This window comes from Sciurus carolinensis, chromosome 18 (assembly GCF_902686445.1).
Source record: "Sciurus carolinensis chromosome 18, mSciCar1.2, whole genome shotgun sequence".
In the NCBI taxonomy this organism is placed as follows: Eukaryota; Metazoa; Chordata; class Mammalia; order Rodentia; family Sciuridae; genus Sciurus; species Sciurus carolinensis.
In genome coordinates this window covers 39,019,507-39,045,631 of record NC_062230.1, presented here as the reverse complement: position 1 = coordinate 39,045,631, position 26,125 = coordinate 39,019,507, and the positions used below count along the sequence as shown (strand labels likewise).

General features: G+C 42.8%; 3 protein-coding genes across 3 annotated transcripts; all 3 read left to right on the top strand.

Annotated features, from left to right (window-relative positions):
* Positions 1-479: 479 nt before the first annotated feature.
* LOC124970102 (olfactory receptor 1F1) lies at positions 480-1,418 on the top strand. Its single transcript, XM_047533178.1, has one exon. It carries the CDS (start codon positions 480-482, stop codon positions 1,416-1,418), a length of 939 nt encoding a protein of 312 aa, XP_047389134.1.
* A 6,593-nt stretch (positions 1,419-8,011) lies between these two features.
* On the top strand, positions 8,012-8,887 carry LOC124970103 (olfactory receptor 1F1-like). The gene has a single exon (XM_047533179.1). The coding sequence runs from the start codon at positions 8,012-8,014 to the stop codon at positions 8,885-8,887; it is 876 nt and encodes a 291-aa protein (XP_047389135.1).
* A 5,300-nt stretch (positions 8,888-14,187) lies between these two features.
* On the top strand, positions 14,188-15,130 carry LOC124969961 (olfactory receptor 1F1-like). The gene is given in 2 exon segments (XM_047532957.1): positions 14,188-14,762; positions 14,764-15,130. Coding segments are annotated over 2 exon segments (942 nt in total).
* Positions 15,131-26,125: the final 10,995 nt, after the last annotated feature.

Genomic DNA, 26,125 nt, shown 5'->3' with positions numbered 1-26,125 from the left:
CTCTATTAACATTCCTGTATCCCTGGTATTTTATCTCACTTACTTCTTACAAATAAAAGGTATTGATAGAAAGTTTGAACAGTACAAATAGTTCGCAACAAACCTACAGTCACAACTCCTCAGTGTCCTTCCAGAGATGCTGTCCACCGATTCATAAGGAAACAATTTCATTTTTAAGGAAGGAATGGAGGCACAAAGAGGGCGGTCACTGTATAAAATACAGGGAGCAAACTCCTAACCCGTACCTAAGTTCATGCACTCTCCTCCTGCAATCTTTTAACCCTTGTTGGTTGTTGATGGACCTGTATTTCATTTGTTTTTATGTGGTGCTGAGTTGAACCCAGTGCCTCACTAGGCCAGCCCCCTACCACTGAGCCCCAGCCCCAGTCCTGCAATCTACTTAATTGCCTCATCTGAACCATCGCGTCCCAATCTTTGGAATTTATCCATCTTTGTCTCCAGACCCTGCTTCCAGCTCCATGAGAGGCACAAATCAGTCAGGCATCTCCGAGTTCCTCCTCCTGGGACTCTCCAGGCAGCCCCAGCAGCAGCAGCTCCTCTTCCTGCTCTTCCTGATCATGTACCTGGTCACCGTCCTGGGAAACCTGCTCATCATCCTGGCCATCAGCACAGACTCCCGCCTGCACACCCCCATGTACTTCTTCCTCAGCAACCTGTCCCTCGTGGACATCTGCTTCTCCTCCACCACTGTCCCCAAGATGCTGGCCAATCATGTCCTAGGGACGCAGACCATCTCCTTCTCTGGGTGTCTCACACAGATGTATTTTCTTTTCATGTTTGTGGACATGGACAATTTCCTTCTGGCTGTGATGGCCTATGACCGCTTTGTTGCCATATGCCACCCCTTACATTACACAACAAAGATGACCCATCAGCTCTGTGCCCTGCTGGTGGCTGGATCTTGGGTCATCGCCAACCTGAATGTCCTCTTGCACACTCTGCTGATGGCCCGGCTCTCCTTTTGTGCAGACAATGCCATCCCCCACTTCTTCTGTGATGTGACTCCCCTCCTGAAACTCTCCTGCTCAGACACACACCTCAATGAGCTGGTGATTCTCACCGAGGGTGCCCTGATCATGGTCACCCCGTTTGTGTGCATCCTGGCTTCCTATGTCCACATCACCTGTGCTGTGCTCAGAGTCCCCTCCAGCAGGGGCAGGTGGAAAGCCCTCTCCACCTGTGGCTCCCACCTGGCTGTGGTCTCCCTCTTCTATGGCACCATCATTGCTGTGTACTTCAACCCTTCCTCCTCCCACTCGGCTGAGAAAGACACTGCAGCTACCGTGCTGTACACAGTGGTGACGCCCGTGCTGAACCCTTTCATCTACAGTCTGAGGAACAGGGACTTGAAAGGGGCTCTAAGAAGAGTGGTGGGCAGGAGGGCATTTTCTGTGTGATGAGAGAATCAAGACTGAATCTCGTTCCCAAGCAGCTTTGCTCATCACCAGTTGAGTGTGATGCGGAAGTGGTTTGACGCCCAAGCCAAGCTTTTCCTTTTTAGGTGGTCTGTTTGGAAGATCACACTACGTGTGCATTCGGATATTGCAATCACCCAGGAAGCCTTTACTGTGCAAATCAACCAGAATCTCTGGAGATAGGGCCCCAACAAAGGATTAAACACACACACACACACACATCTCATGTGATTCTAGAGTGCAGAATGGAGGGTCTACCTCCGCCTTCTCTATGTGTCCTCTATAATGGTCAGACATGAAGGCTGGTCACAGGATTAGTTTGAGACAGACCAACGAACGCGGAGTGAACTCTTAGACTAATGTGAGTAGTAGCATCTGGGGTGAGACTCGGAGGCCTGATTTGGTGCATGACATGAGCTTCAAGGGGTGCAGGAACACATAGGCGTGGGAACCCTTAGGAGCCTCATGATTGGCTGCCTGGCCTCAGAGGCGGGCTTAGCTGGGAGTTCGGGAACCTGTGAAAGGCTGCTTGACCTCAGGGGTGGGTCTTGCTGCGCTGTTTGGTATCAGGAAAATAAGCTCACATTGACTACTCCCTCTGGGCAGACTTACAGCCCTGCTCTCCTCTCTGAGTAGCAACCGCAACCCACGCCTTCAAGAGCTAAGTCAAATAGCACCTGCTCCTCTGTGAGACCCTCCTGACTTTCTCTTCCGGTTCTCACAGCTCGATTTTTCTTTGCCTTAGTCTATCTCCTCCACAAGGGCTTTCCATAGATTCTGAGCTCTCCAGGCCCAAAAGCAGACCCTACTCCCGTGGTATCTCCAAGTCTGGCGCAGCTCCTGGACCAACAACAATAATCATCTTTAGTTGAGAAACAAAAACAAAAACGAATGAACGAATATTGTCTTGACTTTTTTATTGTGGTACTGGGGGTGAAACCTAAGCTCTGGGATATGCTAGGCAGGTGCTCCACCACTGAGCAACATCCCCAGTCCTTTCCATTTTTTTTATTTTTAGACAGGGGTTGGTAAGTTGGTCAGGCTAGCCTTAAGCTTGCAATCCTCCAACCTCAGCCTTCTGAGTAACTGGCCTACAGGCATGGAGCACTGTGCTTAGCCACCTTAACTTTTAAATGGGACATTCTTACTTTAGAAGTTTATAAACTCTCGCCATTAAAAATATAATTTTTGGTATTTGAAAGGTAATACTCAACTGGTGACACTGGCACATGGCTGTAGTCCCAACACTTGGGAGGCTGAGGCAGGATTATTTGAGCCCAGGAGCATTCTGGGCTAGCATGGGAATACCAGCAAGAGCCCATGTCAAAATGGAAAGATTGGAGAGGAGAGGAAAAGAAAAAGGATATCAGAGAATGAAAGTGGGGAGAGAGGGAGGTGGGAAGGAGGAAACTAACACCCTGAAACAACAAACTCATAACATAAAATGAAATTAAACTGTGCCCCTGTTGATCAAGGAATACTGAAGTTCTGGGCTGGGGAGATAGCTCAGTTGGTAAAGTGCTTGCCTTGCAAGCACAGGCCCTGGGTTTGATCCCTAGCACTGCAAAAAAAAAAAAAAAAAAAAAAATACTGAAGTTCTATACTGGGAATATAGTTTTGTAGAAGTCGACTACAATTTATCCACATAATTTTGGGTTCTGATTTTCCACTCTTCTTCCTATGTTAGTAAAGGCTTTAGGAATGTGATTTTAGTAGACAGAGTATTCCCTCACTTGGACGCATTGTAACCTGTCCATTCCCAAATGGAACAATTTCATCTGTTCCTGGAATATCACAATACCACTGTATACTTCCTTGTGTGTGATCTTTGTGTTCCTATTTGCCACAGGAAGCCTGAGTGAACTACTTCTTCAGCTTGGAGCAAAAATAAACATCATCAACCTTCCTTGCTTGTTCTTTATTTTTGCCCAGCCCCACTTGCCATTACTGGCAGGGAACCAGTGCCTCCCTTTTGGCATTAAGGCAGCCAGAACTCAGTCAGGGGAGTCAGGACCAAGTTGGGTGCACCCACCAGTATGGTCTGATGAGTTGGTAGCACATAGTTCAGCTCCCGAAGCTGCATCTTTTTGGGTCTGCTGGTGTCCTCTCCACTGCAGTCTTGATGTCCATGATCTACATCCCTAGGGGGCCACGCAAGACCCACCTAGGGTTCAGGTAACTGCCATCTGCATTCAAATTCCCTTTATTCTCCATTAACATCTGAGTAGGGACCATGATGGATACACCCACTCATAGTGGATGACCCCACTGCATCTAGACCGCTCTCCCATGAATGCTCACTTCAGGTTTGCCTTTCTTCCTTTGCAATATCCTCTGTGTTCTTGGGGTCTCTTTATGTGGAAAAGACTTCTATCAAGTTTTTTCCCCACAAAAAAGCTATGTCTGTAAAATAGAATTCAAACAGGTATCTATGCAGATGGTAAGATTCAGAGTCCTTGTTTTCTCTTGATTCAGTCACCTAGTTTGTAAAGTCTAATAACTAACATTCATTTTTTTTCTATGTGTGCACAGCTTTTACCTTTCGAGTTGGTGTGGGGTTCTGGAGGGCCTAGGAGTTCATGAATGTTATACACTCACTCTGGGTTTGACCTCCTGGCAGAAGATCTTTTTCCTCTGTCATCTTTTTTTCCTCTGAAAGCACACTTAGTTTAATAATAATGTTCCCAGCTTTAACTTCTTTTAGCTTGTGTTTCTTTTTCTCTCAGACTTTCTGAAAGAGATTACTTGGATGAAAACTTCTTTTCCTGGTGAATCAGGATCTTCTTTTCAAAAAAGCTTTCAATGCATGATAACTCATTAGAATACACTGTACTCGTAGATAGAGTAGTCTATAATGGATGCCTCTATTTCCTACTAAAAACAAACAACCCACAACATTTTGTTAGTATAAATTGCTACATGCTTGGTGAGAGACAGTTCTCCAGGGGTCTCTTGCTTTTCTGCATGTGTCGTGAATAGAGGTATCAGTTGCTTTTAGACAATCTCTTTAAGGATGTTTGTGTACTGAATAGACTGTGGTAGGGCCTCTAAGTCACTCTGTCTTTTCTGTGCTTGTTCCACACCTTCTACCCTAATTCCAGACATATTGCTTGCTTTTCCCCAAAGAGGCAAGGCTGTTTTGTGGGCTCATCTACTTCCCTTTGCCTAGAATACCCTCCCCCATTTTCTCCCTTCCTTGTTTCCCTTTGTGGAAATCTCTCTTTCAAATTTGAGACTCCACTTAGGTCCTTCCTTTCCCTCCTGCACCTTCTCCCAGTGGGGGCAGGTTACCCTTTGCTTTATGCTGACAATGATCCCTGAAAGATGCTGCTGGGTGGATGCCGTGTGCAATACTACTACGCGTTGGATCTTAAACACCCTCAGAGGCTCATGTGTGGAAGGCATGGTTCAGCTGATGGTGCTGTTGGGAGGTGGTAAAACCTTTAGGGTAGGGGCTTGTGGAAGGGCGTTAGGTCACTGGGGGCATGTCCTCGAAGGGGATATGGGGACCTTGGCCCCTTCTTTTTTTTCCCAGGTACCATGGTGTGACAGGCTTTGCTCTACCACATGCTCCCTGCCCTATAGGCTGAAACCAGCAAGATCAAAACCATGACTATTTTTTCCTTCTAGTTGATTTTGTCAGGTATTTTGTTACAGTGACTAGTACAGCAAAAAAAAAAAAAAAAAAAAATCTTCAGGAATGAAAGACTTTCCCCCTAACTACTAGGATTGTTAGTGGTAGAAGACTCCCAACTTTTAGGCTTATTTGAATATCATCTTGCAAAATCTGAGCTCACAAATTCCATTAATATAGAATCTAGGTTTGTTTGGATCACTTTCTTCCCTTGTTTTTTCATGTTGTTCACGTATCTTCCCCTCTAGCAGTGCAGATCTGGGGTACTGCAGTTTTCCCCCATAGGCTTATAGTGACCCTATAGGTTTCCAAAACCTCTTCTTTAAGGGGGAAATCAATATTAGCAGCACCCAATACAGATAAGAGGCAGCCCTAAACCAAACTGCCCCTATGAAGACGTTAACAATATTGTCAAAATAAACAGAGAGAATGAGTTCAATTATTATCTACAGTATTTGCAATAAGGTCTGCAGTTTCTAATGGAGGACAAAGAGAATGGGGAGGGGTGTAGGATGTAACTTTTATTGGGATAGGAAAAGAGTACTTAGAAGTTCTAGGTTGTAGAAAGAGTGAAAGTGTAATCAAAAGAAGTTGGTTGTTAACATGAGAAAAGGGAGAAAGAGACTCTGAGGAAACAGGTAAACAAAAGGAAAATAGAGCAAGAAAAATAAAGATATAAAAATTAAAACTTTTCAAAAGGGAGAAAAAAAAAAAGAAAAAAAACCTGCACCATAACAGTCATATAGTATTCAAACCTCCCAGTCTTCAGTAGCCTGATGCATGAGAGGTACCTGACAATGAGTTTCAGGTCTCCAGCAGGCATCTCAGGATGGGATTTGCCCCACCTAAAGATGGGAGATACAGCTTCCAGGATTATCCAAGATGGCCACTCTGGCTTCCAAATGTATTGGCAAATAGGGAGCTGCAGCTTACGGTGTGGACGTGGTCAGTCCTGAAGGCAGGGTGTGGTTAGTCGGGCTGAGGAATCCTGGAGACTGGGCTCCGTCAGTCTGACCAGGGGTCCCATGGTTCCTGGCTGTTGTCTCAAAATGGTGGCAGTCACATGTAACCAAACCTGCAGGTACTGTGACAGTGGACTTCCAGGCAACAGCAGGCAGCTGGCAATTCACTGGTGGTCTGCGGTTGGTCTGTAGGCTACTGGCGGATGGTTGGCAGGTGGACCTTGGGTGGTGGGTGATGGGTAGGTGAAAGGCAGGCGATGGGCAGGCAAGAGGCAGGCAAATGGCAGATGATAGGTGCCAGTCAGTGAGCAATCTGCACTCAAAAAGTAGTCAATATGCTGACAGACTGCAGGCGATTGCAGTAGACAAATGGGGTAAACAGCAGGGTATCAATAAGCAGCAAAGACTGCCTCACTGAGAAACAGATGTCCTCTGCTTGAAACCTGAGTTACAGAGCTACAAGGAATGTAACCTCCCTCTAGTCTACCATCTTGGATCCTGAGCTCACAAATTCCTTACCAGGAAGCCTGCACCCAATGGTAGATCAATGCTGAGGTTCAACTGCCAGGTTCTAGCACCCCAGCTGAGCAACTCCACAATGCCCCACTCACCACATGGAGCCTGTGTTGACCAGGGGTTTCCATTATAAGTGAAGGTTAAACTGTGAGAGTTAGATGCCCAAAAGGCATCTACTCCACAGGCCTGAAATTTGTAAACTGTAGCATGTTTTGTTATCCCCGAGATAGCCTGTGAGAATCAGGCTACAATTAAGCCATCTAAGTCATGTGCTCTTAATGTTCCCATCTGCAAAGGGGAGAAGATACGGCGTCAGTAACCTTTGACAGTGTGCAGACATAGTAAAGTAAGAACTGCAAGAAACAGAGAGATACACCCATGACTGAATGAAGAAAGGGGATAAAACAACTAATTTGCACATCAGTGGGCACAGGCCCACATCACCAAAGTGATGAGGCTTGAAGTCCCAAGGGATTCCATACAGATTTGTCTCCTTCACTATGGATTCATTTCTAATATATTTAGCTTTTGACTCAAGAGTTACATCTAAACTTTTAAATACTCTTTGTTATCATTGTTGGGTCCAAAGGGACCAAGAAAGTAGTTGGCACAATTATTCTCTGCTTGTCTCTAACAAGACTCTCAGGGAATCTGGTCCCAGTGGCCAAGAGGCTCCTGCAAATGCCTGCCCTGAGATTGCCCCAAACATCATTCCTGCCTGGAAGACTAAGTCCACAAACACCTGCTCCTCACTAACTCAGGACCTGCTGATGTTTCCAAGACTCCAGTCCCTACAAAAAAGAGCAGCTCTGACCAGTCATGTCCACATGAAGAGAAATAGATAGCCATAGCTCCAAGCTCCTTGGTAAGGTTGCAGCAGTGGAGATGTAACTGTTTGTTTATTAAGACATAGACTTCTTTCAGGAATCTCATGTGTCACATCTTACAGAAAAAGGAAATAGTAGAGGGGTCCTGACTTCATTGGCTGTCTCTTGAAAGAAACCCAGTAATAACAAGCCATTTTTTCTGCACCTTTACAAGCTACTAAGGAGTTGGGTGTGGATAGAGAATGAGAAATGTAATCAAAGACACATGGTCTTAGATTCTGTGGTTTCTTGGCATTAAATATACAAAACAAGTGACTGGGCTGTAGCCCAGTGGTAGAGCACTTGCCTAGTGACTGCGAGGCACTGAGTTTGATTCTCAGCACCACATAAAAATAAATAAATAAAATAAAGGTATTGGGAAAAAATTCTTTAAAAAATATACAAAAGAAGAATCAGCGAGTCAAGTAGGAAAAGCATCAGATGGAGTGTTGGAAACTGGACTTGCGGGTGGGGTGGTCCATCCTGTTTTAGCAACTCTGAACAGATTTGCAGATGTGGACCTGCTGGAATTTGATCGCATCCTAAACATTGTGCAGGTTTTGAATTCGCTGTCCTCTGCTTATCTGAGCTCAGACCATGAGAGGTACAAACCAGTCGGGCATCTCCGAGTTCCTCCTCCTGGGACTCTCCAGGCAGCCCCAGCAGCAACAGCTCCTCTTCCTGCTCTTCCTGATCATGTACCTGGCCACCGTCCTGGGAAACCTGCTCATCATCCTGGCCATCAGCACAGACTCCCGCCTGCACACCCCCATGTACTTCTTCCTCAGCAACCTGTCCCTCGTGGACATCTGCTTCTCCTCCACCACTGTCCCCAAGATGCTGGCCAATCATGTCCTAGGGACGCAGACCATCTCCTTCTCTGGGTGTCTCACACAGATGTATTTTCTTTTCATGTTTGTGGACATGGACAATTTCCTCCTGGCTGTGATGGCCTATGACCGCTTTGTTGCCATATGCCACCCCTTACATTACACAACAAAGATGACCCATCAGCTCTGTGTCCTGCTAGTGGCTGGATCTTGCATCATCGCCAACCTGAATGCTCTGCTGCACACTCTGCTGATGGCCCGGCTCTCCTTTTGTGCAGACAATGCCATCCCCCACTTCTTCTGTGATGTGACTCCCCTCCTGAAACTCTCCTGCTCAGACACACACCTCAATGAGCTGGTGATTCTCACCGAGGGTGCCCTGATCATGGTCACCCCGTTTGTGTGCATCCTGGCTTCCTACGTCCACATCACCTGTGCTGTGCTCAGAGTCCCCTCCAGCAGGGGCAGGTGGAAAGCCCTCTCCACCTGTGGCTCCCACCTGGCTGTGGTCTCCCTCTTCTATGGCACCATCATTGCTGTGTACTTCAACCCCTCCTCCTCCCACTCGGCTGAGAAAGACACTGCAGCTACCGTGCTGTACACAGTGGTGACGCCCATGCTGAACCCTTTCATCTACGTCTGAGGAACAGGGACTTGAAAGGGGCTCTAAGAAGAGTGGTGGGCAGGAGGACAGGGTCTTACTGATGAAAGCACCATGGAGCTATTGATCATTCCCAGGCCCAGAGATCTTTGCCAACTCATCAAAATGACGCAATCTATTTCTCAAAGTTTTTTCAAAGAATTTAGTATAACACACTCAGTGAACTCTGATATTTATTTCTAATTCCTATGTTTTAAATGCTTTCACAGGAAAGCCAAGCATTTCCTTGCTAAGTGATTGTCACTCTGACAGCCTACACAGCACAAATATTTTTTACCCCCTTTTGAAAATGCTCTCAGAATCTACAGCACTACAGTTCTGGCTGCGTGTTAGTAGCACCTGAGCAGCTTTGAAAATATCTACCTGATGCCTAGCCAAACTTCAGCCTTCTGAATTGGAATCTCTGGGTGGGACCTGGTGTTGGTGTTTGCCCTGCAGGTTCCGCAGTGATTCTAACATGCTTTCTCAGTCGGTCATCATGCTGCTTTGGATGTCTCTTAGGGTTGCTCATGAGAAAGAGTGAGCCCAGAAACCCTCAAGGAAGTCTGAGGTCTGATGTAGGTAAAGCCAGCGGAGGTAAAAAACAGAGCCACTGGCAGTTCTCTGTAGGGCGAAGCACTGTGTGGGAAGGCTGGACCTTTGGCCATGATTCACAATCTTGGGTCTCACTTAGAATCCGAACCCACCTCACAATAGTGTCTCATCCTCCAATTTGACCATCTTACCTTGTGGGGGCATATTTGGCAAAATATGCACCTTTGATTTCAAGGGTAAAAGCATCATTTGCTGTTTTGTCTGTCTAGGATGGCTTCCTCTCCCTGGAGCAAACCCTCCCTAGACCTACAGGACCCAAGTCACTGTCTCCTGCTTTTTGAAACCTTTGCCAGTTCTCCTGGGCTGAGACTGTCATCTCCTTTTCTAACTCCCCAAGAAAACTGTTTGAGTTACTGTACACGTGAGACCATCTAGTCTGCTTATGGCTCCTTCCTCTCCCCTTTCCTGCTTCATCTTTAAGATCCTCTCAAAGATGTGATCTTTAGGACTCACAGACATACTGGGCACCATGATGTCCCATGAAAAGCCTGGCTCCCAACACAAATTACACATGCGACCCATTTTTAGTGAATGAATGAATCAATGAACATCATCTTTCAATTTGACATACTTAGGCAAGCAAGAGGCTTTCAAAATTATATTTGGCAATTGAAATATTTTATTTGCACATTGTAAAATATTTCAGAAAGTGTAAGGAAGATTTGTAAAAACTTGAATGAACTGTATTTGTGTGAGTCTGTTCTGGACTGTACTTGGTTTCATAGATCTATATGTCTATCCTTTAGCCAATACCACACAACTTTGCTGACTCTAGATTTGTGATAAATTTTTCTTTTTTTTTTGCAGTACTGGGGATCGAACTCAGGGCCTTGTGATTGCGAGGCAAGCACTCTACCAGCTGAGCTATCTCCCCAGTCCTTGTGATAAATTTTAAAATCAGGTAAAAAAAAAAAAAGAAGAAAGTGGTGTAAGGAAGAAAATTAACTTGTAAAATACTTCTAAAAGTCCATGAAAATAATTTTAACTGAAGTTGACTTCAAGTTGTCTATACTGTCTTGCATTCTGATTTTTCCCATTTATCACTTCCCACGGCATTTAACACCTTAATAATGTGATGTTTATAGCTGTCTAGTATTTCATGAGAAGGACTGTATCATAACTTGTTTGGTTAATTCCTAACTTTGACCAGATTCATTTCCCCTCAAGTGTAAATTACACTGCAGCAAACATCAGAACTCTGCATTCATTAACATTTCCTTCCTTCCTGGGAATTGAACCCAGGGGTACTCTATTATTGAATACAACCTCATCCCTTTTTATTTTTACCTTGAGACAGGGTCTCACTATGTTGCCCAGGCTGACCTTGAACTTGCAATCCTCCTGCCTAAGACTTCTGAGTAGCTGGGATTACAGGTGTGTGCCATTGCAATTGGTTCTATTAATATTCCCACAGATAACTGGTGTGATCCACTTCAACAGCAAGGGAAGGAACTGGGTCACATTCATGTTATTTCCATGAAATCACACTGGCCTTTGTTATCACAGAGGCCTGTATCACCCTCTTGTTGACAGAGGCTCTCAAGTCTCAGTTACCCAATGGTGTTGACCATGTCCAAAGTTCATGAATGTCATGTTTTCATTCTCTTGCAAGTTGTGCTTTTGTCATTTTAGTCCTTTCTCTGCTGAAATTCTAATTTTTCATAATAAAGTTCCTACCTGGGCTGTCATGGTTTGGGTTTGCCCGAATTCACCTACCTGTTCTATCTAATGTGTGACTTGAGAAACTGGTTTTGTTCCAGGGTCGGGGGTTTGATGTACCTATTTCTGTTAGAGGGGTAAAACTGGAGTCCAGACCCTCTCCTGGAAATAAGATTCCTCCACCTTGGGAGACAAACCAATCCAAACCACACACAACACCATCTTTCACAGTACTGCAGGCTGGGAATCCTGGCATGGAGCAGGGCCTCTGCTTGGCAGCTGGTGGCTCTGGTTCTTTTACCCTGAAGAGCCACAAAAAGGCACTGCAGGATTGGTTGGTGCCCACAAAACCTGGGCACCTGGAAGGTCCCAGGAGTCCTCCCCACTTCACTGCTCTGGGTCCTTTAGGTATCTGCCCCACCTTTCTGACCTTTCTGGTTAGGACAGGTGGTGGAGGTATTCAGGATTCCTATATTCTGCTTTTCTAGGTGAGTTCTGAAGGAACTGAAGGCCCAACATCCAATCTGGATATCCTTAAAAAGGTGAAATTGGCCAGGAGCTGGCGGTGCATGAACAAGTAGAGGTAGCTGGGTTCTTCTTTGAGTAAAGGCTCTTCTTCCTCTAAGGCCAAGCTCTTGTGCTACAGTTTGGGTGTGGTTTGTCCACCAAAGGTCATGTGCTTTTAGAAACTTGGTCCCTGATGTGATGGAATTGAGAGGTGTTCCATCTCTAAGAGGTGGGCCTAGTGGACAGGTGATTAGATCTTGGACAGCACCCTTGCAAAGAATTAATGTAGTTCTTAAAGGACTAGGTTAGTCCTTGTGAGAGCAGATAGTTAGGAAAGAGTGGTTCTGGCCCCTCTCTGTCTCTTGCTTCCTCTCTACCTCGTGAAATCTTCTTCATGTGCTGTGCCTCACTCTTCCACATGCCCATCTTATTCTGTCATGTGTGCATGTGTATGCATGCATGTGTGTATGCATGTGTGTCTGTATGTGCATGTGTGTATGTATGTGTCTGTGTGTGTGTGTACGTGGCATGTGTTTTGCTCTTACTTGTAGACTTTTGGCCTGCAGCTGTGAGTCAGGAGAAAGTTGCAAGCTTCTGGATTAATATGTACAGGCCAAACTCTACTGGTCATGACCTGTCAGCCCTTAGTCCAAGTCCAAAGTCCCCCATTCCGGGCTGGGGAGATAGCTCAGTTGGTAGAGTGCTTGCCTTGCAAGCACAAGGCCCTGAGTTCGATTCCCAGCAACAACAACAAGAAAAGTCCCCCATTCCAATCATCAATCCTCACTGGGGAGGGTGCAGTGGAGTATAAATTGGGCTGCTGGAGCCCATGCCTCTGAAGGCCTGTAGATTAGGGTAGGAAGACATTTCAAAAGAAGTTTACTCTAGGAGCATTGTTATGGTTTGGATATGAAGTGACCTCCAAAGACTCATGTGCTGAAGATTTTGTTCCTAACACAGCAAAGTTCAGAGATGGGACTTTTGGGAAGGTCATGAGGGGTCTAGACTCATCTGTGGATTTTAAGTCTGAATGGATTATTGGGAGGCAGTAGAAACTTAGAAGGCGGGGCCACCTTGGAAGAAGCAGGTTACTGGTGGCATGCCCTAGAGGTGTATTTCATGTCTCTGGTCCCTTCTCTCTCTCTATCTCTCCATGCTTCCTGGGTGCCAGGAGCTGAACAGCTTTCCTCTTCCATGACCTTCCGCCACCATGTTCTGCCTCATCTCAGGCCCAAAGTAATGGAGTCAACCAACCATGGACTGAAACCTCTGAAACTGAGATGAAACAAACCTTTCTTCCTTTAAGTTGTTTATGTCAGGTATTTTGGTCACAGTGAGGAAAATATGACTAACACAAGAATGGAGTTCCTCATTCATAGCATAATATGCACTCCTGACATCTCTTACCCAAATACAAAAAAGTTACCCTTTACCCCAAATGCTTTAAAGAATCAACCCAATTTTGAAATGCTACCCTTCCCCACTTCCATAAGTCTCTTATCTGAAAATATGTCACCAACTTTACATAGTAAATGACCAGATATGAAAAAAATTTAAAAGGGCATTTAATTCAGACAACATTGCAATATTCTATTTAAGAAAATAAGGAGAAAAATCTATTAATGACTGACTCTTCAAACCTACAAATGTAAGCTTTCATCAGTAAGATGATGAAATTTGAGGTCTCAGGTAATTTTCTCCACCCAGCTGACTTTATCAAGTTTTGATACAAGAGTTAGGTGGTACACTTTATCACCATTGCTGGTCCACAGAGACCAGGAAGTAGGTGGGACAAATACTTTCTGTTTGTCTCTAATGAGACTCTCAGGGAGTCTAGTCCCAGTGGCCTTGGATACTATTGTAAATACCTGTCTGTTTTCCCCAGATATCCTTCCTTCATGGAGGGATAAGGCTATGAATATCTGTTCCTCACTCACCCAGAACCTGCCAGTATTTCTATGTCTTTCCAATTCTTAGAATAAAGAGAAAGATTGCCCAGCAACTCCAAGGTGACTTGTGGGATAGCAATAGCTTTGACCTCTCTAGGTACTAGCATAACAGGGGAGAAGTGAATGTTCTTTACTGGTCAGTGATGTTCTCTGAGGCCTCATTGCTAAATGTTCTACATTCAGGGAGCAATAGCAAGGGCCGTGTGTCCACTGGCTGGAACTTGAGGTAAATACAGTAATGACCAGCTGTCCCTCTTCCCTGTGAGCTGCTAGGCCGTCGGAGAGAGTCTGGGAAATTAACAGAGACAGACATAAAAGCAGAGAAGGGCTGTGACTATGACTCCTTGTTGTTTTTCTTACATTTTGTAAAACAAAAGGAATGAGTCCAATGGGAGCAGCAGCGTTTAGGACTGAGAGCTGGAGGTCGAGGGTGTAGAAACAAGATCCTGAACCAGCGGTTCTAATACCGCTTTCCTTAACATGGCCATGGCTGGAGCATGACTTGCCATATCTAGACCCTCGGCCTCTGTGCTTCTGACCTTTGTCTGTCTTCTCTGCAGCTGGGTTCAGACCATGAGAGGCACAAACCAGTCGGGCATCTCCGAGTTCCTCCTCCTGGGACTCTCCAGGCAGCCCCAGCAGCAGCAGCTCCTCTTCCTGCTCTTCCTGATCATGTACCTGGCCACCGTCCTGGGAAACCTGCTCATCATCCTGGCCATCAGCACAGACTCCCACCTGCACACCCCCATGTACTTCTTCCTCAGCAACCTGTCCCTCGTGGACATCTGCTTCTCCTCCACCACTGTCCCCAAGATGCTGGCCAATCATGTCCTAGGGACGCAGACCATCTCCTTCTCCGGGTGTCTCACACAGATGTATTTTCTTTTCATGTTTGTGGACATGGACAATTTCCTCCTGGCTGTGATGGCCTATGACCGCTTTGTTGCCATATGCCACCCCTTACATTACACAACAAAGATGACCCATCAGCTCTGTGCCCTGCTAGTGGCTGGATCTTGGGTCATCGCCAACCTGAATGTCCTCTTGCACACTCTGCTGATGACCCGGCTGTCCTTTTGTGCAGACAATGCCATCCCCCACTTCTTCTGTGATGTGACTCCCCTCCTGAAACTCTCCTGCTCAGACACACCTCAACCAGCTGACGATCCTATTTGAAGCAGGGCTGTTAATGATAGCGCCATTTGTGTGCATCCTGGTATCATATACTCCTATTGGTTATGCTGTGCTCAGAGTCCCCTCCAGCAGAGGCAGGCGGAAAGCCCTCTCCACCTGTGGCTCCCACCTGGCTGTGGTCTCCCTCTTCTATGGCACCATCACTTCTCTGTACTTCAACCCTTCCTCCTCCCGCTCGGCTGAGAAAGACACTGCAGTTGCTGTGATGTACACAATGGTGACCCCCATGCTGAACCCTTTCATCTACAGCCTGAGGAACAGGGCCTTGAAAGGGGCCCTTCAAAAAGTGGTTACCAAGAAACTTTTATCTATTAAAAAATGATACCAACTACAAGAATCGTGTAGGGAACAGATTTTTAAGAAAATCCTATTCATTTTCTCTACTGTGTGAAACTCAAGTGTTTGTCTTTTGTAAGTGAAGCATTGACTGTTTATCTTGGGAGAATAAAGGCCTTGACATCCACTGTTTTCTTTTTTCAGCACTGGACGGAATCCAGGGCCTCATGTGTGCTAATCACATGCTCTACGTTGGAACTAGTCTCAGCCCTTATTTTTAATTTTGAGACAGGATCTCCCTAAATTGCTGAGGCTGGTTTTGAACTCGAGATCCTCCTGCCTCAGCCTCCTGACTTGTTGGGATTACAGGCATGGGCCACTGCGCCCAGCCTTCAGGCATTTTGTCACAGTGATGGAAAACCAACCAACAAATCTGTTGAGCCAAGTACTGAATTTTTTAATTTCAGTCATTATACTTTTCAACTCCAGAATTTCCATTTGGCTCTTTTTTCACTTTTTCTATTTCCTTATCCTCTATTTCATGGGATATTGTTGTTGTGCTTTTATTTACTTATTTAATTGCACTGCCCTTTAGTTTTGTGACCATTTTAATAATGATCACTTTGAAATATTTTTGGTAAACCTGATACCGGGTCGCTCTCACAAGCAATTTCTGGTCCTGGTCTTCTGGTGTGTGGGTCATAATCTCCTGGGGTATTTTTGTGTTTTGAATATTTTCTACGTTTTTTTTTTTGTTGTTGTTGTTGTTTTTTGGGAACTGGACACTTTGGAAGATATATTGTAGCATTGCTGGGTATTTGTTGCTCCTCCTCAAGGATTTGTCCTTGTTGTTTGTTTATTTAGCGATGCTGGGTTATTTTAGTGAAATCTAACTCTCCAACCTCTACCTGACAGCACTGAGCCTCTGAGTTGCTCCTCATGGAGGTGCAGCTTTGGGCATGCCAATCACACTGGGATGATCTTGAGGTAGGTGCGGCTCTCTTACATTCTTCGTGACCACACATTGTTAAATGCCATTAATTTCAAGCTGATTACTATTTTTAAAAAGCATAAATTCCTCTGCAAAATAATCTAACCAAATTAGATTCCTTTAAAGGAATAGTTTCTGAGGTCTTTTTTGATATTTGTTCTGATTCTGTGGCAGGCTCCTCCCCAGCTGTCTTATTCCCTAACTTTCTCTGGCAAACTAGCTAGCCTATACATCTGGGCTGTATCATTCGTTCCAAGGATGTCCTCCCAATTTATTTCAACACAACCTCCACTGCTCTTGAGGGTGCCTCAGGTTTAAACTTCATGCACTGTCATAAATTAAGATGGTTTCTGTGGGAAAAGATCAGGAGCTGTTTATGGCCTGCTTCTCCTCCCAGACAAAAATCTCATTTAGAACTCTGGAGCTGGAGGTGGGAACAATGACAAGATGCTCTCTGAGTGACACTCCCTCTGGGCACTGAGAATTTGGTGGGTAGAGGGGGATGCAGTGACCTGGGGTCCCCTTATTTTGCCTCTCATTGCTTGAAACCCAGTGCCATGATCCAAAGGAACGGTCTTTGGGGCTTCGGTATTCTCAGCATGGCATCTGCCTGTGGGAGTTGAGTGGAAGAGGGAGCTATCTACTATACTTACCGGGGACTTAGCAGCAGGCAGCTGGGGGCAGGAGGAGGAATGCCGTAGTGCAGAGCTCATTCTGAGAAAGAAGCCCTCTGGTTTGGAGCAGCAGGAGAGATTGTCCTGCTTTCTCTCTTGGCTGCTGTGTCTCAGGACAGAGTTTCTGCCTCACTGAGCTGGTAAAGTGGAGGGCTGGAAGGGTCTTGGTTCAACACCAGTCTTACCTTTCTCACTGAATTTTTATAGATTTTTTTTTTTTGATAAACATTTTCTCATCTGCTGTTTGACACTAGGATCATTTTCCAGAGGATTTGGCTGCTTTTTAAGATAATTTGTACCAATTAAAAAAAAATTTTTTTTGTAGTCATAGATGGATAGCATGCCTTTGTTTATTTTTATGTGGTGCTAAGGATCGAAGCCAGGGCCTCACACATGCTAGGCAAGTGCTCTGCCACTGAGCTATAGCCCCAGCCCCATTTGTACCAGTTTTACTGGGGAGTGGGTCAGCAGAGCTCCTCATGCTGGCAGGCTGTCAACCTCCCATTCATTCTCAACTTTTTAAATAATATGTCAGTAGTCAGTCTTTAAAATACATTTTTGCAGGCATCCTTGATTATTTGTTGGAGATAAATTCTTAAAGTAGACATGGGTGATAGCTGACACTTTAATACATATTTACCAATTGTCCTCCAGAAGGTTTTGATCAATTGTTTTCTATCAGGGAGTGAGGTTGCTTTCTTACCTTATCCTGGGCATTTTAATTTTTTGGAAACTTTGTCAACTTATTAAAAAAAAAAAAAAAAAAACAGAGGGATCCAAGATGGCGGACTAGAGGGAGGCTACGTTCCTTGTCACTCTGTAACTCTGGTTTCAAGCAGAGGATATCTGTTTCTTGGTAAGGCAGGTTTTGCTGCTTATTGATCACCTGCTGTTTACCCCATTTGTCTACTGTGATCACCTGCAGCCTGCCAGCATATCAACACGTTTTTTGAGTGCAGATTGCTCACTGTCAGATGCCTATCATCTGCCATTTGCCTGCCTCTCGCCTGTCCATCGCCTGCCTTATACCTATCCATCACCCAACGCACGAGGTTCACCTCCCGATTGTCCCACAACAGTCAACAAATTGATTGCCGATGGCCAGTGGAGCACCAGTTGCCTGCTGCTGTCTGGAAGTTCACTGTGACAGTACCTGCAGGTTTGATTACACGTGGCTGCCGCCATTTTGAGACAACAGCCAGGCCCCCTAGAACCCCTGGTCGGACTGACTGAGCCCGTCTCCAGGATCCCTCAGCCCGACAGATCACTCCCTGCCTCCAGGGCCCTCAATGGACTGACTGCTCCCTGCTGCCAGGACCCCCAGACCAACTGACTGTGCCCTATCACCCAGGACCCTAGACCGACTGATTGCAACCGGCCTCCAGAATCCCACAACCACACCAAACACACCCGACCTCCAGGACGCCTGCCTGACCAACCGCATCCCTCCAGGACCTCCTGCTGACCACGGCCACACCCTGAGCTCCAGCTCCTCATTTGCCAACACATTTCGAAGCCAGAGTGGCCATCTTGGATAATCCTGGAAGCCGTAGCTCCGATCTTTAGGTGGGGCAAATCCCATCTTGAGACGCCTGCTGGAGGTTTGAAGCTCATTGTCAGGTACCTCTCAAGCATCAGGCTACTGAACTCTGAGAGGTTTCATTACTATATGACAGTTATACTGTAGATTTTCTTTTTTCTCCTTATTGAAAAAATTTAAGTTTTTATTTCTTTACTTTTCTTGCTCTCTTTTCCTTTTGTTTACCTATTCCCTCAGTCTCCTCCTCCCTTTTTTGCATGCTAACATTCAATTTCTTATGATTACACTCTCACCCTTTCTATTATCTAGAACTTCTGTATATTCTTTTCTTATCCCATTAACAGCCACATTCTACATCCCTCTGCATCCTCTTTGTCCTCCATTTGAAACTGTAGACCTTATTGCAAATCTGTTTGTTTTACTGAAGATAATATTTGAACTCATTCTGTTTATTATGACAATTTTGTTATTGTTCTCATAGGGGCTGTTTGGTCTAGGATTGCATAGTGTCTGGGCACTGCTAATATTGATCTCCCCTTATAGGTTTTGGAAACCTATAGGGCCACTATAAGCCTATAGGGGGAAATCTGTAATAACCCAGATCTGCACTGCTAGAGGGGAAGATACATGAACAACATGAAAAAACAAGGGAAGAAAATGATCCAAACAAATATAGATTCTATATTAATAGAATCCAATGACAGTATGGTAGAAGAAACGTCAGAAAAGGACTTCAGATTATACATGATTAAGATGATTTGTGAAGCAAAGGATGAGATAAGAGAGCAAATGCAGGCAATGAATGATAATAACAATAAGCAGTTGAAAGAGCAACTGCAGGAAGCAAAATATCATTTCAACAAAGAGATAGAGATTCTCAAAAAACAAAACAAACAAACAAAAAAACAAACAGAAATCCTTAAAATTAAGGGAACAATAAACCAAATAAAAAACTCAATGGAAAGCATCACCAAAAGACTAGACCACTTGGAAGACAGAACCTCAGACAATGAAGACAAAATATTTAATCTTGAAAATAGAGTTGCCCAAACAGAGAAGATGGTAAGAAATCATGAACAGAATCTCCAAGAACTATGGGACATCACGAAAAGACCAAATTTAAGAATTTTTGGGATTGAGGAAGGCACAGAGATACAAACCAAAGGAATGAACAACCTATTCAATGAAATAATATCAGAAAATTTCCCAAACCTGAAGAATGAAATGGAAAATCAAATACAAGAGGCTTAGGGAACACCAAATGCACAAAATCACAACAGATCCACACCAAGGCACATTATAATAAAAATGCCTAACATTCAAAATAAAGATAGGATTTTGAAGGCCGCCAAAGAAAAGCATCAGATTACATATAGGGGGAGACCAATACAGATAGCAGCCGACTTCTCAACCCAGACTCTAAAAGCTAGAAGGTCCTGGAACAACATATTTCAAGCTCTGAAAGAACATGGTTGCCGACCAAGAATCCTATACCCAACAAAACTAATCTTCAGATTTGAAGATGAAATAAAATCCTTCCATGATAAACAAAAGTTAAAAAAATTTACAAACAGAAAGCCTGCACTACAGAATGTTCTCAACAAAATATTCCATGAGGAGGAAATGAAAAACAACAATGGAGGTCAGCAAAGGGAGGAACTACCTTAGAGAAAAACCACTCAAAGGAGAAACCAAGCCAACTTAAAAACCAAAAATAAGCCAAATGACTGGGAATACAAATCATATCTCAATAATAACCCTGAACATTAATGGCCTAAACTCATCAATCAAAAGACATAGACTGGCAGAATGGATTAAAAAGAAAGACCCAACAATATGCTGCCTGCAAGAGACTCATCTCATAGAAAAAGACATCCACAGACTAAAGGTGAAAGGATGGGAAAAAACCTACCACACACATGGACTCAGTAAAAAAGCGGGGTTTCCATCCTTATATCAGATAAAGTGGACTCCAAGCCAAAGTTAGTCAGAAGGGATAAAGAAGAACATTTCATACTGCTTAAGGGAACCATAAATCAGGAAGACATAACAATAGTAAATATTTATGCCCCAAACAATGGTGCATCCCTGTACATCAAACAAATCCTTCTCAATTTCTGGAATCACATAGACCACAACACAATAATTCTGGGTGACTTTAATGCACCGCTGTCACCACTAGATAGATCTTCCAAACAAAAACCAACCAAAGAAACCATAGAACTCAATAACACAATCAATAACCTAGACTTAATAGACATATATAGAATATTCCATTCATCAATGAGCAGATTCACTTTCTTCTCAGCAGCAAAGGGAACCTTCTCGAAAATAGACCATATGTTATGCCACAAAGCAGTCCTTAGGAAATGCAAAAAAATAGAGATACTGCTTTGTGTTCTATCAGATCATAATGGACTGAGAATAGAAATCAATGACAAAATAAAAAACAGAAATTACTCCAACATCTAGAGACTAAATAATATGCTATTGAATGAAACATGGATAACAAAAAAACATCAGAGAGGAGATAAAAAAATTCTTAGAGGTCAATGAGAACGATGATACAACATATCAAAATCTCTGGGACACTATGAAAGCAGTATTAAGAGGAAAATTCATTGCATAGAGCGCATTCCAGAAAAGAATGAAAAGTCAACAACTAAATGATCTAACATTACAGCTCAAAGCCCTAGAAAAAGAAGAACAAAATAACAGCAAAAGTAGTAGAAGACAGGAAATAATTAAAATCAGAGCTGAAATCAATGAAATTGAAACAAAAGAACAATTCAAAAAATTGACAAAACAAAAAGTTGGTTCTTTGAAAAAGTAAACAAAATAAACAAACCCTTAGCCACACTAACAAAGAGAAGGAGAGAGAAAACTCAAATTACTAAAATTCGTGATGAAAAAGGAAATATCATGACAGACACCACTGAGATACAGAACATGATGAGAAGCTACTTTGAAAATCTGTATTCCAACAAAGTAGAAACTACTGAAGACATTGACAAATTTCTAGAGACATATGCTCCTCCCAAACTGAACCAGGAAGACATAAACAATTTAAACAGACCAATATCAAGCAATGAAATAGAAGAAGCCATTAAAAATCTACCATCCAAGAAAAGCCCAGGACCAGATGGATTCTCAGCTGAGTTCTACAAGACCTTCAAAGAAGAACTCATTCCAATACTTCTCAAAGTATTCCAGGAAATAGAAAAGGAGGGTACCCTACCAAACTCATTCTATGAAGCTAAGATCACCCTCATACCCAAACCAGGCAAAGACACATCAAGGAAAGAAAATTTTAGACCAGTATCCTTGATGAATATAGATGCAAAGATCCTTAACAAAATATTGGCAAACCGTATCCAAAAACATATTAAGAAAATTGTGCACCATGATCAAGTGGGGTTCATCCCTGGAATGCAAGGATGGTTTAACATCCGTAAATCAATAAACGTAATCCATCATGTCAACAGACTTAAGGATAAGAATCATATGGTTATTTCAATTGATGCAGAAAAAGTGTTCGACAAAATACAACACCTCTTCATGCTCAAAACACTAGAAAAAATAGGGATAGTAGGAATATGCCTGAACATGGTAAAGGCTATTTAGGCTAAGCCCATGGCCAACATCATTCTTAATGGAGAAAAACTGAAATCATTCCCTTTAAAAACAAGAACAAGACAGGGATGTCCTCTTTCACCACTTCTATTCAACATTGTCCTTGAAACTCTAGCCAGAGCAATTAGGCAGACCAAAGAAATTAAAGGAATACAAATAGGAAAAGAGGAATTTAAGCTGTCACTATTTGCTGATGACATGATTGTATATTTAGAGGATCCAAAAACCTCCTCTAGAAAACTTCAAGACCTCATCACTGAATTCAGCAAAATAGCAGGATATAAAATCAACATGCATAAATCTAAAGCATTTTTATATGCAAGCGATGAAACAGCTGAAAGGGAAATGAGGAAAACAACTCCATTTGCAATAGCCTCAAAAAAAGTAAAATACTTGGGAATCAATCTAACCAAAGAGTTAAAAGGTCTCTACAATGAAAACTACAAAACATTGAAGAAAGAAATTGAGGAAGACCTTAGAAGATGGAAAGATCTTCCATGTTCTTGGATAGGCAGAATTAATATTGTCAAAATGGGCATACTACCAAAAGTGCTATACAGATTCAGTGCAATTCCAATTAAAATCCCAATGACATACCTTACAGAAATAGAGCAAGCAATCATGAAATTCATCTGGAAGAATAAGAAACCCAGAATAGCTAAAGTAATCCTTAGCAGGTAGAAACAAACAGGGGGGTATTGCAATACCAGAACTTCAACTATACTACAAAGCAATAGTAACAAAAACGGCATGGTATTGGCACCAAAATAGACAGGTAGATCAATGGTACAGAACAGAGGACATGGACACAAACCCAAATAAATACAATTTTCTAATACTAGACAAAGGTGCCAAAAATATGCAGTGGAGAAAAGACAGCCTGTTCAACAAATGGTGCTGGGAAAACTGGAAATCCATATGCAACAAAATGAAACTAAACCCCTATCTCTCACCCTGCACAAAAATCAACTCACAATGGATCAAGGACCTTGAAATCAGACCAGAGACCCTGCATCTCATAGAAGAAAAAGTAGGTCCAAATCTTCAACTTGTTGGCTTAGGATCAGACTTCCTTAACAGGACTCCCATAGCACAAGAAATAAAAGCAAGAATCAATAACTGGGATAGATTCAAACTAAATAGCTTTCTCTCAGCAAAGGAAACTATCAGCAATGCAAAGAGAGAGCCTACAGAGTGGGAGAATATCTTTGCCACTCATACTTCAGATAGAGCACTAATTTCCAGAATATATAAAGAACTCAAAAAACTCTACACCAAGAATACAAATAACCCAATAAACAAATGGGCTAAGGATATGAACAGACGCTTCACAGAGGATCTACAAGGAATCAACAAACATATGAAAAAATGTTCACCATCTTTAGTAATAAGAGAAATGCAAATCAAAACTATACTAAGATTCCATCTCATCCCAATTAGAATGGCGATTATCAAGAATACAAGCAACAATAGGTGTTGGAGAGGATGTGGGGAAAAAGGTACACTCATACATTGCTGGTGGGGCTGCAAATTAGTGTAGCCACTTGGGAAAGAAGTGTGGAGATTCCTTAGAAAACTTGGAATGGACCCACCATTTGACCCAGCTATCCCACTCCTCGGCCTATACCCAAAGGATTTAAATCAGCATACTACAGAGATACAGCCACACCAATGTTCATAGTTGTTCAATTCACAATAGCCAGGTTGTGGAACCAACCTAGATGTCCTTCAATTGATGAATGGATAAAGAAACTGTGGTATATATATATATACAATGGAATATTACTCAGCTATAAATAATAATAAAATTATGGCATTTGCAGGCAAATGGATGAAACTGGAGAATATCATGCTAAGTGAGATAAGCCAATCTCAAAAATCCAAAAGACGAATGATCTCACTGATAAGCGGATGATGACACATAATGGGGGGTGGTAGGGAGGCAAGAATGGAGGAAGGAGGGACTGTATAGAGGGAAAAGAGGGGTGGGAGGGGTGGGGGGGAAGTAAAAAATAACAGAATGAATCAAACATCATTACCCTGTGTAAATGTATGATTACGCAAATGGTATGCTGTTACTCCATGTACAGAAACATATACCCCATTTGTTTACAATAAAAATAAATAAATAATAAAAAAAAACTACTCTCACAGTCCCATTTACAGCCAGCTGGCACAGGAAGACTCCAAGCCCAGGCTGCACTTTGGGGAGTCCTGCCTCCTTGCAAGGAGGATGTCTATATCCCCCCAGCCTTTTTTTTTTTTTTTTTTTTTTTTTTGCAGTGCTGGGGATTGAACCCAGGGCCTTGTGCTTGCAAGGCAAGCACTCTACCAACTGAGCTATATCCCCAGCCCATCCCCCCAGCCTTAAACCACTACCATTCTCAAAATCTAGCCCCACTAGAACTGGGTTAATCCTAAAAGGGCAGTGGTAACAACAAGGGTTAGGGGTATCTTCAAAAAAAAGATTTTTTTTTTTTGCAGCGCTGGGGACAGGACCCACAGCCTCATGTATGCTACGCAAATCCCTACCACTGAGCTACATTCCTAGGCCAGTACTGAATTTTCAACAAAAAACTTTACTGTGCAAAATTTTAAATGCATTGTTTAAACACCAGCACAAAGGCTGGTGTGTTCTTCAACCAGAAGGGCACATATTGTCTGATGGGTCTCCTCTTTTCTGATGTTAGCAAGCACTGATGCTTAAGGCTAAGGCACTGAATTCATTAGTTCACTTTCCTTGCTTTTCTAGTCATCTAGGACTTCCTGTATTAAGTTGAATAGGGGTGGTGAGAGGTACATCCTCATTCCTGATCTTAGGGGACAGTGTCTAGTTTTGGGTCTCTAAGTATCATGTCAGCTTTATAAGTTCTTGTGCATGTTATTTATCCATTTGTTTCCCTCTATGCCTGGATTGCATTTTTTTAAAGTCACAAATGATTGTTGAATTTTATGAAATGCTTTTTCTACATCTATTAATATTATCATGATTTTTCTTCATTAGCCTGTTGAGGGGATAAATAGCATTGATTTTGAATGTTGAACAAATCTTGCATACCTGGACTAAATCCTTTGTTATGGTAATTTTTTTAACATTGTTGGATTTAATTTGCTAATATTTCATTGAGAATTTTTTTTGCATGTTTGTGGAAGATACTGGTTTCATCTGGTTTTGGTACTGGTAATACTAGCCTCATAGAATGCGATAGGAAGCCGTTCTTCTGCTTCTACTTTCTAGAAGAGACTGTAGAGAATTGGCATTATTTTTTTCCTTAAATGTTTTGTAGAATTCACCAGTAAAACCATCTGGGCCTTGTGCTTTGTTTTGTAAGGCTATAAGTTATTGATTAAATTTATTTAATAGATATGTCTGTTCAGATTATTTCTCCTTATGAGTTTTGGTAGATTGTCTTTCAAGGAATTGCTCTATTTCATCCAGGTTATCAAATTTATAGTCATTGAATTTTTCATAATATTCCTTTTTCATCCTTTTAATTTCCAAAGGATCAGTAGTAATTGTCCCTCTTTCATTTGATAGTAGTGACTTTTTATCTTCCCTCTTTTCTACTGCTATATCACCTAGAGGTATATAGATTTTATTATTTCAAAGAACAAGCTTTCATTTTTATTGATTTTCCTCTATTGATTTTTCAATTCATTTATTTCTGTTCTTTTACTAATTCTTTTTTTACTTACCTTGGGTTTAATTTGCCCTTCTTTATCTAATTTCCTAAGGTGGAAGCTTAACTACAGTTGGATCTGGAGTGTACCCCCAAAGGCTTGGTCACCAGCCTGTGGTGCTATTAGGAATGGTGGAACCTTTAGGAGGTGAGGCCTCGTAGAAGGAAGTTAAGATTACTGGGGCCTCAGTTCCTTCCTGACTCTGTTTTCTGGCTGTCATTACATGAACAGGAGTCCTCCAGCACATGTTCCCATGATGATATACTGTGCAGCCACAAGACCAAAGCAACAGGGCCAAATGACCATGGAATAAAGTGAACCAAAATAAACCTTTCCCCCTTTTTAGTTGATTTTCTTGGGTCTTTTGTCACAGGCAAAAGTTTTAATGGAAAAGCTAACAAACACAATTTAGGTCTTTTGTATTTTCTAATGTGTACATTCTTTGTATGAATTTCCCTATTACCAATGCTTTTGCTGTATCTCACAATTTTCATTTGGATTTTGTTCAAAATCTTTAATTTC